This window comes from Cebus imitator, unplaced genomic scaffold (genome assembly GCF_001604975.1).
Source record: "Cebus imitator isolate Cc_AM_T3 unplaced genomic scaffold, Cebus_imitator-1.0 Scaffold440, whole genome shotgun sequence".
NCBI lineage: Eukaryota > Metazoa > Chordata > Mammalia > Primates > Cebidae > Cebus > Cebus imitator.
The window spans coordinates 356,173-368,043 of NW_016107755.1; the positions used below are offsets into that span (position 1 = coordinate 356,173).

Below are 11,871 nucleotides of genomic sequence, written 5' to 3' on the forward strand. Positions count from 1 at the left end.
ACAAACGAGTATCTTTGAATACTGCTGTCTCATTAAAAATAGCCATTTCTCAAACTGAAAAAGAAAAAAAAAAAAAAGAAATAGCCTTTTCTCTTACCTGCCAATTTCGACTGTCAATTTCAGAAGCATAGGTTAAAACTTTTCAGTACAATCCATAGTAGAAGGTAAAAGGCTGGAGAGAGGGATGTTTTTATAGTGCCAGAAACAGTTACTACAAGTAAACTGCAGGGGCTCTAGGATATGAAGAAATGTGGGGCACCTACAGTAATCTCTTTGGCACTACAAAGGAGCTCGAAATCTTTATTTTTCTTACCATAAAAACAAAAGATTCTCCTTACCCTAAAGTCAACATGCAACTTGTGATCTCGGCAGATGGGGCAGGGATTCCCAGCAACTTTATTCCCACGCTGTACAGAGAAAAAAACTGGTAGTTAAGGATGTTCAAACCTCTGTCAGAAAAAGTGCTGCTGTTACTGTCACTGTGGCCTCTACTCCTACTCCACATTCCACTCTCAGAAACTTACAATACATGTTTTCCGAGTACGCTGTGGGGGTACACCACCTTTGTGGTTGCGGCGGTAGTCAGCCCAGATGGGGCGAGAACCATATCGCTCCTGGTATTCTGAAATGAAAAATCATACAAGTTATTCCCGGGTGGGAGCGTAGTGGGTGACTCTGTCCACTTATCTCAAATCCTTCCTGACCCTCCCTTTCCCCATTTAGAGGTACCTTCTGATTCCAGGTATTTCCAAGGCTCATTCTCATAAGGAGAAATGGGAACCAGGGGCAAAGACTTTTCCTTAGAAGGAGCTTTGGTGCAAAGAGTCTGGAGGGGAACCTATAAACAAGAAGAAAAAAATAAAAGAATGAGTTCAGGGAAAGCACTCAATTCTTTTGCTTATCACACTTTGGAAAGAGGAGGAATGCACACATATTGCATTAATGGAATATATCAGGAATACATATGTAAGTTAAGCATTTTTGTTGGGCTTAAACTGACATAAACCAACAACCACTCTCCTTTCCTACAACTGGATCCTGAAAGAAAAGCTAAGTTGGGGAATATATGTCTGGAAACCAATCTTATTTCAGAAGACAAAAAATCTGGCACATAAAAGGTATTTGTGCTTTTTGGAAATGAATTGAGTCTGGTGGAAGAACAAAGTAAAAGAAAGGATGGCTAGGCTCTCGGAAGTAAGATGTGTGGTGGGGAGGGGATGCAGAAGACAGGTGAGTCTCCAAATCAATCAAGTCACTGAGTTGCCCAGTTTCATAAAAGCTGAAGGCCAACATTCCACAGGGCAGAACAAACTTGAGTCCTAACGCTAGCTTTAAAACTACCAAGGCTGTTATTAACTCTGTGTTGACCTCTGTCACTACTCTTCAGTTCCACTTTAGGGAGTGGCAGCTGGGCAAGCCTTCCTATCTCACCGTACCCCACCAAGAACCTCAGAGAGGTGAGTACATAAGACTGGAGGGAAACTGGTAAGCTCTCCTAATTCCGACAGAAAACTGATTTAAAAAAAAAAAAAAAAGCCGAGAAACTGTCCTCAGGTAATAAGAATATATACTGACCTTATTGGGACATAGCAAGGTTGATAGAAATTAGGACCCCCAATTTCCCTAAGTACATTCCAGAGCAACACAGATTTAGACACCACCTGCATAGTTAAGACCTGATTGTGGCGCTCTCTTGGGGAGCACATATGTTGTGGTAAAACTGTAACGATACAGAGATTAGCGTGACCCCTAAATGATTAAAAAAAAAACACAGGAGCTGGTTATACATGACCGGGGGTGGACGGGGTTCAATTCCATCACTTAGTTATTTTACTGAGATGGTATTTTGGAAAAAGGATGACACCTAGCCCTGGCGCTTAGTCTTCGGCTCGGAATTAGAAAACGCACGGTGTATGGGAGGGGGTTGCAGGAAGTACTGCCTAGAGACAAGACATCAGCACGTGGGAAGGTTTCCACTCGTGGATTCCTGACAGTGGAGCGACGACCTAGAAATGGTATAACCAACTTGGGGTTGTGCAAAATGTCCTTTGAGGAGTTACCTGAACTCTGTGGGCACCTCGGAAGAGAGAAAGGATAGGAAGCCGCCTCAGCAGGGTGTTTAATACGGACGTCGCCATCTTGACGTACGCCCAGCACAGGAATGGACGGAAAGGCAACTGCGCATGCCTCAGGAAACTGACTAGGGCAGGGCCAAGGGCAAGCCCGCAGTGCGGAAGGCGGCCGCACGTTTGCGTCAGGACGGAAGCGTGAAAGCGAGGGCATTGGGGAGAAGCTAATTTCAACTGCGTCACAATCGAATTAGACCGCAAAATTGGTTTTTTTCGGGACCAGTCACTACGACTTTTAGATCTCATTGTTAGAATTTGCATTTTAAGCAATTCTGAAAGCGATTTTGACCAGGATCCGCTCAGTGCGCATGCGCCGGGATGTTTCTACCAATCATGGGTGAGAAATGTTTTCCAGGGCGGAAGTGGTGGAGCAGAGGAAAGGGAGGAGCTAAGCTCTCTAGTCACGCGCACGCTACAGGGGGGCCAAGAAGGAGGCGGAAGAGAGTGCCAGGGAAAGGGCGGAACGAAGGCGAAGGGATAGTACCCAATCAGCTGGCGAATTGTCATTTAGGTTGACCAATGAGTTTACGCCTCGCGTACAATGTCTCGCGACAAGGGCGTTTCACTAGCACGTTTGGGGGCGTTGGGCGGCGTCCCGGTATAAAACACTCCACCCGAGCGGGCGGCCGCCATTCTGGGGTTCGTTTAGAGGTAAGTTTGGCTGGTTTGTCGTTTAGTGGGTAAAATTTTGCGGAGCTCTTTGGATCTGGGAAGTGGGGTCGGGATGGGTTCATTTGACATCCACGTCATAAATAAAGCGGCTGTGTTTATGATGGGACGCAGAGATGTGTTTTGGGACAACAAAGGTGGCAGTTCTGGGTGTTTCTGAAGAAACCCATACTGATTACATCTTTCTCCCTTGTGTTCCTTTTATCCCAGGTTTGAATTTTCTCGGAGAAAGACAGGCCGGCCACGAGGAAAACAGAAACAAGCCGCAGCAACATCTAAGCCCTTGAAAGGATCCTGAGAGCGGGGGGAAAGGGAAAACAGCAGCCACCAGCCCAACCACTTGTGTCTTCTACCCCTTCCCACCTATCTTGCCCACCCCACCAGCCCATGCTGCTTGGGACTTGAAATCTGTGGCCGAAGGACCGTCACCACATAACTTCAAAAATAATCAACCACCCTCCCTTCCCAAACCACCCAAATTCACTCATCCAGCGTTTACTTTTTTTGAATCCACTCAGAACTTTTTTCTGCGACCCCCCTCCCTAAATGGAGTTGGGTGGGGGGGGAAATGAATACTGAGTTGGCCTTCATTTTTTTTAAAAGACTTTTTGATCCAATGAGGCCCCCTAAATAATTGAGTTTTGGGTCCTGGTTGGTTGTTTTATTTTTTTTCCTCCAAAATTTTACCCCCTCCCCCCTGAGCCCGAGGTGCTGACGTCGCAAAAAATTTGGATAGTAAGTGTCGAATTTTCAAAAACCAGCCTTGCAACAAGAAATCAACGTTTCCCGTTGTGAAACCAAAAATAATGAGAGGAAGAAATGAGACCATAGAACAAATAGAGAACTGGAGAAGGACCAATCTGGTCACTTAATCTCCGTTAAAAAGAGCCTGTGGGTCTAAACAGTCTTGTTCTCTCTCCCTGACCACCTATCTCTTCCCTGCCCTGCTGCAGGCAAGGAGAGGGTGGAGGGAGGGCCAGCAAGTGAGGATTTTGATGGTTAACCCTTGGTAATCCAGCCAATTTCCAGACTGCCAAAGCCATACGTGTTATATAAGGAGGAATGGTTACCTTCCTCTGGTTAGCAGCAGTCTTCAAAAGGGTTAATGAGCTCACATACAAGAGATGGTGGATCTTGTGGCCCAGAAGTACCACTTCTTTGTGTGTGAGACAAGCAGGGTGCCTTTCAATTTGCCAGATTAATAAGCAATCTGTACATAAAGATTGCAGGGTAAGGAGATGGGCAGAGAAATAGCTCGCTGTAACTTTTTAAATGACTGTTAAATCCTCTCAATTTTAATGTAATTTGCTTGGGATATATTTGTGTGGTTTAAAATAGGTGGCAATCTAGGAATAAAGATTGCAAGACACTTAATTTAGGACAAAATATAATCAGTGCCAGTACATAACAAGATAATAGTTGGGGAGGTAAAAAATGTCTTGTAATTGTTGCAGATTGCATAGGTATTTAAAAGCAAAAAAGTGATTAACATTTTTACTTGATATTTTTTGGTGGGAGGTACAGTTAAATAGAGGGTGGAAAGGTTGGGAAATGTGGAATTTAGGAGTATAATTTTAAAAGCCATTTAGTGCAATTGAATGCTAGCTTTCTAAAAGATTTGTGTCGTTAAAAGGAATTTTTTTCTTCCCTGCTTCAATATGGCGACTTTCCTTGTCCTTTTGTCTTCCAAGCGGCGTTGCAGGTTGTGTCTTGACCCATTTTTTTTTTCCTGTCCTCCCACCTCAACCCTATTTGTTGAGAGGGGTCCAAGTCCTTCCTCCCCCTTTTCCCTCTATAGGGAGGATGGGGGTGGTCGATGGTAGCTGGTTTAGCCTCCGTTGCAAATTCAGTTCTTCCCTGCAGAAAACTGTTCTTTTTGATATTTAATTGCTGTAATTTTCACTACGCTCTTACTGATCAAAATAGGTCAAAGGTTATTCAGGATGGGGAACTGGCTTTTGGTTTTTTACTAAAGGTGTTTTACGGTGTAACTGAAGCTACCGGCAGAACCGGGTGGCTTTTTAAAGTTGGAGTCCTCTTTCTCCATTACAAAATGGCGTCCCTCCGTCTTTGTTGTTTTTCTCCCCCTTCTGCCATCCTGAGCTTAGGGCCGCCCTAGAAACTTGGTCAAGGGGGAGGAGCAGCTTTGAAAGGTGATGTAATCAGCTTGCTTCCTCCCTTCTCCACCCTCTTGTGGCTCCACCCCTGAGCAGATGCCTTTGCACTCCCTGTGCTCGTTGCTGCTAGGGAGAAGACATTTTCCTTACTTCCTTTAAAATATCTTAAAGGGATAAGAGCTTGTAGGAGTTAAGTACAAAGGCTGTCCATTTCCTTGAGTAGTTCTAGTTTTTATAGAACCAGTTTTTATTTTCACTTTCCTTCTCTCATCACAACAGCGTGTAATTTTTCCCCACCTTAGCTGCCATGGGTGAAAAAACAGGCAAACCTAAGACTGGGAAGCTTTGAGGTTGTGTGTGAGTGTGTGTGTATGTATATATGTGTGTAGGGGTAGATGGGAGAAACACAAGGGCTTGCGAGAGTAACTTGGAGATAAACTGGGGCTTAATGACACTGAAATGTGCCATTTCTGCTCAGGAACCAGTCTGGGCCTCCTGCATTTGGTCGCTTTGTGTAATGGGACTCGGGGAAGGTGGGTACTTTAAAGGACTTTCTTCTAAATCACCCTCATTCCCACCTCAGTTTGGGGTTAAACTCTGTATTCAGTGCTGTATCACGTTCTCCACTTGCTTAGTTCCTGTACATTGGTACTAGGATGAGAAGTGAATCTTTAGGAAAGGAGGCGGCAGTTGTAAACTCAAGGCAGGGGGAATCAAGCTACGGTTTCTGGTAAGCAAAACCTTTCTGGTATTACATTTCACAACTTTCATTTATTTTTTTCCAAAGAGCCACCTTTTTTGAATTTCTTTTTTCCTTCCCTTCTAAAAGAAATTCCTTAAAAGCATTAATGAAAAAATGTCCTCTTCATTTTTCAACTCGTGCAGTGCTGTGGCATTTGGTGCATGCTCAAGCCATGCCCTATCTGAGGGTGGTATTGGGTGTCTGGTTCCTTTCTTTTCTTCCCCCAACTTTTTCAAAATCAAATCTTTATCAGACTCTGCATATAATTTTCATTTTTAAAAGTCCTGCACTGAAGCGTGGAGGTTCTAGGCAGGAATGGAAAGTATACTGCCCTGTGGTGACTTGGGTGAGACTTAGGGCTAATTTTCTGCTGGATACAGATTCTCAAATTACTACTTAAACTTCTGGATTGGATGGGAGGGACTCTTCCACACGTCTATTGACCACAAGTTTTTTTTGTTTTGTTTTTTTCTTTTAAGCAGTTTGCCATGTGCCTCTGCAGCATACCTTCCTTGGGAGCTGAACATTCTACCCAGTGGGGTTCCTGATCTCTAGTGAGCCAGGGGATTAATAAAGGTCGTCCTTAACATGGGAAATGGGAAGCAAGGTCTACTAGGGGAACCAGATCCATCAGAGAATCTTGGAAAAGCTGATCCCTGTAGTTTGTGGCCAGAGTTCTAGTCCGGGGTCTTTATGAGTAGGGGTGGTGTATCATTTTGCCTCCTTATTGAAAGGCAGATAAGCTTTTGAGGAGCTCATGTATCAGGTTTGCAAAATTACTTTGAAAGGTAGGGGCTTACTACTTGGAAGAAAGCTACGACCTTGCGATGAATCACTTGAGAGACATAATTCAGTCCACTACTGAGTCAAACTAAAAAATGCCTAAAACACTGTAGAAAAAGGAAGGGGAACATAAGGGGTTAGGTACAAATCATTTTCATTTCCAGAAGTGCCTCTAAATTAAGGTAAATTTGGGACTCCTTTCTTCTTTTGTTAGAAAACAGTTACCATTTTTTAAAGGGCTCTGGCTTGCGCAGAATTTTTGTCGTGAACCAATTTAGTCCTGTTTCATTGGCAATGGATGTGGAATGACTTTAGGTATGCTGGATATTTTTTCACCCTATTTAATTGAATAACCCTCAAGTAAAATCCATTTTGAAAGCAGGAGTCGGTGTCACAGACGTTTATCTCTGGTAAGAATGGTAGAAAATTCCCCAGTGCCTTGTCCCAATAGAGCATGGCTCTCCCCAAAACATTCTCCATAAGGAAAAGCATAGCTTATAATGAGGTGGAGGTAGGCCGGGGGTTGCTGCCTCAGCCCCCACCTTCTGTATGTTCTGCAGTCAAGGAAATAGCTCACTAAAAGAAGACATAATCATGCCCTGGATTATTTATGGTTCCAAAAAGCTTTCTCAAGCTTTCATTCTAGGCTCCAGAGCTTGAGTAGGTAATATTACGACAGTCACGGCCCCTGCCTGCCTTTGTCAACTCAGTTTGCCTTCTCTGCTGTAGGCCTGTGCCTGGAATGTTGGACTTTTCATTCCTTTCCACTAGAGTGCCTTGGAACTTGTTTGGTTTTTTCCCAAAATACGCTGACCTCAAAGTAAGGAAACGAGGTTGTAAGGCGTGTGGGGTCCTTAATTTTAAAAAGAACTAATCTGCCTGTAGGAAGGCCATTGTGAGGAAACCCACTTACATTTTATCAAGATTGGTGCTCATGAGACAGAATTTCGCTTATGTTTCCACAAAGTATATAAGTAATGGAAAATGAATATTTAACACTGATTTTGCTTTGTTAGCTTCCCTTTGGGTATTAATGTCTTTTATTCCTGTTTATACAAATGGGAATAAAAAAGTCCCTGGATCCCATTGCCAGCAGAGGGCACTGGACAGTTTAGCTTTGGTCCATCTTTCTAAGACTGACTCCTCTCATCTCCCATCCTCTTAAAGAATATTTGAGCTCAGATGACTTTTTTTTTCTTCTTTTTTTTTTTTTTTTTTTAAGTAAATAGGGGTAGCAGGTCTATTGGCTTAGCTTGTAGTTGGATATACAAAAGGGAATTCTCCAGGGTTATATATATTCAGCTCTGGGTTTGGATCAAGTCAAGGAGAACTGGCTTGAAATGATGTTTAATTCAAGGCCTTTTGTCAAATTGCATATATTTTGCTTTGGGAATCTAATGGTAGATACGTGTGTATATAGAGTTTTAAAAATTTCTTAGTCTCTTGATTGCTTATGATATGTTGTTATTGGAACCCATTCATTGCTTTTCCAGTTTCCAGCAGATGTGATATCTGTTTTATGTGTCCCTTTATCATATCTCTTTATAGTTTCTATAGATCACTTTATAGTATCTCACTTCATGGGAAAAATAACCTTTATTTCTGTGTGTGTAAGAATTACCACACTTGAGTGGATTTGGCCCACGGACGTCTTATCTTTTCCAGTATTCTCCTTGAATGTTTTTTCTCTGACCTCAGGTTCCACTTGTACTTGTGGAGGTTCCAGGGCAGCAGCGACTTCTCAACGTTTCTTGCCTCATCTCCTCTCCCTCTGTTCAGCCCACAGGTTGTGATCTCCAGAGCCAGGATTGTACTCCTACCTCATCCCTTCCCGGCTGCCGCCTCTGCTTGCCCAGATTGTTAGGATCTACACATTTGGAGATTTATTGACCTTTTTGTTAGGAAGATTAAAAGCCTGAGATTGTTATGCTTATGTTTTTCTTTTGTTTGAGAACAAATAGAACCAATTTGCATTATCTTACAAGGAACCTGTTTGTTTTTTTTTAACACACAAAAATACTCATCTTTGTAAAAAACTGATTTTTCTATCCTCCTGCTGGGATTGTGTCTGTTTTCTCTGTGCTAGATGTAGGGTGAGGAAGATTTTGTCCTTGCCTCTTCCTTGCTACCCAGTGTTGCCCTTATTGCCCAAAGGCAGTTACTGCTGAAATGGTTTTCTTTTTTGGTGGTTTTTGTTTTTGAGACAGGGTCTTACTCTGTCTCTCAGACTGTAGTGCAGTGGCACAATCACAGCTAACTATAGCCTCGATGTCCCTGGGCTCAAACAATCCTCCCATTTTTCCACCTCAGCTTCCCGGGTAGCTGGGACTACAGGTGCACACCATTACACTTGGCTTACATTTTGTAGAGAGGAAGTTTTGCCATGTTGCCCAGGCTGGTTTCAAACTCCTGTGCTCAAGCAGCCTGCCCACCTTGGACTCCCAAAGTGCTTGAGATTACAGGTATCAGCCACTACACCTGGCTTCTTTTTTGGTTCTTAGAAGGAAGTATTTAGAGACAGTGTAGATAAAAATCCCAATTAGAACCTTACTGATCCTGAATTACCTTTCTGGAACTTCAGTTGTGGCCTAGAACTTGCTTCGCACTTCTGTCCCTTCCATAAAAGGAGCTTGGCTTTTAACTAATTCTTTTCCACTCTGATCTAAAACAGCTGCTTAAAATTTAAGGGCATTTTTCTAGCCTTTGGCTTTATTTGTTCCATTCTTTAGCTTCCCTGGTTTTCAGTTTTAGGCTTTCCTGGGGGATCTTGGACAGTGTGAATTTTGAGGAGAGGACCAGATTTGCGTCTTTGCTTTTGAAAGCAGAAACCACTAGCTTCAGTTTAACTTGGAGACAGTAAAAGCTTGTGCAGTGTTTGATTAATGAGTAACATTCTATTCAAGCGCTAGAGGACCTGCTTGATTTCCTTGCATCCATTTGTCTCCCTTTCTGGGACCTATCCCCAGATCTCCTTGGGGAGGGATTCTGTTTTCAAGTTTTGTTTTGTTCTCTATTATCTGCCACTTCAGCTGATACGTATCTGGCTACTTGTAGTGAATATGATTCTTTTTTTTTTTTTTTTTTTGAGACAGAGTTTCACTCATGTTACCCAGGCTGGAGTGCAATGGCGCGATCTCGGCTCACCGCAACCTCCGCCTCCTGGGTTCAGGCAATTCTCCTGCCTCAGCCTCCTGAGTAGCTGGGATTACAGGCATGCACCACCATGCCCAGCTAATTTTTTGTATTTTTAGTAGAGACGAGGTTTCACCATGTTGACCAGGATGGTCTCGATCTGTTGACCTCGTGATCCACCCGCCTCGGCCTCCCAAAGTGCTGGGATTATAGGCTTGAGCCACCGCGCCCGGCCTGTGAATATGATTCTTAATGGGCCAAGATAAAAAGGAATCAGCTCTTACAACACGTTTAGCCCAAACACCCAAGATTGGCCCAATTTCTGTCAAGCTTACAGGCCGTTTTTCAAGCCAAATTTATCAGCAACTAGGGAAGACAGGACTTAATTAAGTAAAAATGCCCTGGAGAGTTGAACATCTTGTTATGAGAACTGAGTCTTAGCTCTAGTACGATCTAGTGCAGTTCAGCCATCCTAGGAAGGATGCTGCTGGGAGGGAGGGACAGTGTGCTGCTCTCGTCCTCCAGTCAGATTGCTTTCCTGTTCAGTAACGTATGCTTCCCATGCTTAACTTGCCAGGGCTGTTTTCTTGGTAGTGACAGTTGCTTTTTTGTATCTAAATAATAGTGTAGTTGAATAATTGGTCACTATACTTTGTCAGATGTGGAGATGGTAGTCCTTGCCACCCATTTATTCTGTATGTTTGTTTTGTCCTCTTAACATAGAAACCACCATCATGGGTTCGGGTCCCATAGACCCCAAGGAACTTCTCAAGGGCCTGGATAGCTTCCTTAACCGAGATGGGGAAGTCAAAAGTGTGGATGGCATTTCCAAGATCTTCAGGTGAGTCTTTAAACTTTTTTGGATTCATTGTGAGTAGAGAATATTGTGTGTTAAAATATGGCTGCAGTTGAGGCAGACTGAAATGATTCTGGAATGGAAAGGGAAAGATAATGCAATAGGATTAAAATCCAACAATTTTAGGTTAAGGGATAGGAAAAGATGATCACTGGGATTCTGACCATAATGGAAGCTGGAGATTTGGACATTCACAGTCTCAAGGGAGCCATGGTTTGGAATGAGAGCAGGGGAGCCTGGTGACAGAATTCTAAATTGTTTTGGTTCGTGTTCCACCTACCTATAATGTTACTTTAATTCAGGGATTATCATGTTTTCCGGGGGAGGGTAAATAACTAAGCCAGTATGGAGCAGTTGTTGAGGGCTAGTCTTATCACCTGAAGTCAGATTGAAATTCATCCTGTGTGTTAGGGAAGCAGTGATGGTTTCCTTCCCAGATCAGAGACTTCAGTGTCTGTTCTCCCATAAGTTTCCATGTTGTACTCCTCCTCTGGAGCAAAGTCCCAAGTCATCAGGAATCTCTAGGCAATTCACAGATAAGAGAGGCACTTTTGCTAAGAGAAAACATACTGGCTGTTTCATTTCTAACGCTAACTCATCTCGTGCAGTTTGATGAAGGAAGCACGAAAGATGGTGAGTCGATGCACTTACTTGAACATTCTCCTGCAGACCCGTTCACCAGAAATACTGGTCAAGTAAGTGGGGATCTGGATGTTTGGAATGGGACGATACAGCTAGAAGATGGGGGCAGTGAGGTGTGGGGTTTCTTTCTGGGTCATTAATGGGAGACTGGGATTGTGGGCTGTGGTACTTTCAAAACCCAGAAGGGGCATTACAGATATACTCTCCTGACTGCCTGCAGGTTTATTGACGTCGGTGGCTACAAACTTCTCAACAGTTGGCTAACATATTCAAAGACAACCAACAACATTCCCCTCCTCCAGCAAATTCTACTGACCCTGCAGCACCTGCCGCTCACTGTAGACCATCTCAAGCAGGTACGTTTAGTCTTTAAACCCTGATTCTTCCTTTTTTGGATTAATCTAACAGATAACAAACTCACACTGACTGGTGTGACTGTAATCTTTGGTCTGTGAGGTAGAATGGCAGGAAAAAAACAAATTTAGAATAAGAAGACTTGGTTTGAATTTATCTCCTTTAATAGGTGTGGGGCAGGCCGGGTGTGGTGGCTCATGCCTGTAATCCCAGCACTTTGGGAGGCTGAGGCGGGTGGATCATGAGATCAGGAGTTCAAGACCAGCCTGGCCAAGATGGTAAAACTCCATCTCTACTAAATATACAAAAATTAGCTGAGCATGGTGGTGGGTGCCTGTAATCCCAGCTACTTGGGAGGCTGAGGCAGGGAATTGCCTGAACCCGGGAGGCAGAGGTTGCAGTGAGCCAAGATGGCACCATTGCACTCCAGCTTGGCCACAGAGCGAC

The 11,871-nt window shown here is 43.6% G+C and overlaps 2 protein-coding genes across 4 annotated transcripts in view; one reads left to right on the plus strand and one right to left on the minus strand.

The window, feature by feature from the left end:
* Nucleotides 1-2,510, minus strand: part of MRPS18B (mitochondrial ribosomal protein S18B) — a 7,373-nt gene extending 4,863 nt beyond the window's left edge. Inside the window, exons 1-4 of the mRNA XM_017510495.1 lie at nucleotides 2,061-2,510; nucleotides 730-838; nucleotides 525-622; nucleotides 339-407 (exon numbers count right to left, since the gene is read on the minus strand). Of these exons, the coding sequence (XP_017365984.1) occupies nucleotides 339-407; nucleotides 525-622; nucleotides 730-838; nucleotides 2,061-2,390 (606 nt within the window). The 5' untranslated portion in view covers nucleotides 2,391-2,510. The remainder of the gene's footprint in view (nucleotides 1-338; nucleotides 408-524; nucleotides 623-729; nucleotides 839-2,060) is intronic.
* The window catches only part of PPP1R10 (protein phosphatase 1 regulatory subunit 10), an 18,807-nt gene continuing 8,318 nt past the window's right edge, over nucleotides 1,383-11,871 (plus strand). Inside the window, exons 1-5 of one of the 3 annotated variants that reach the window (XM_017510490.2) lie at nucleotides 1,383-1,457; nucleotides 3,009-3,533; nucleotides 10,296-10,413; nucleotides 11,037-11,123; nucleotides 11,291-11,426. In XM_017510490.2, the coding sequence (XP_017365979.1) occupies nucleotides 10,307-10,413; nucleotides 11,037-11,123; nucleotides 11,291-11,426 (330 nt within the window). In that variant the 5' untranslated portion in view covers nucleotides 1,383-1,457; nucleotides 3,009-3,533; nucleotides 10,296-10,306. The other 2 variants (XM_017510489.2, XM_017510488.2) reach the window with 2 other exon arrangements.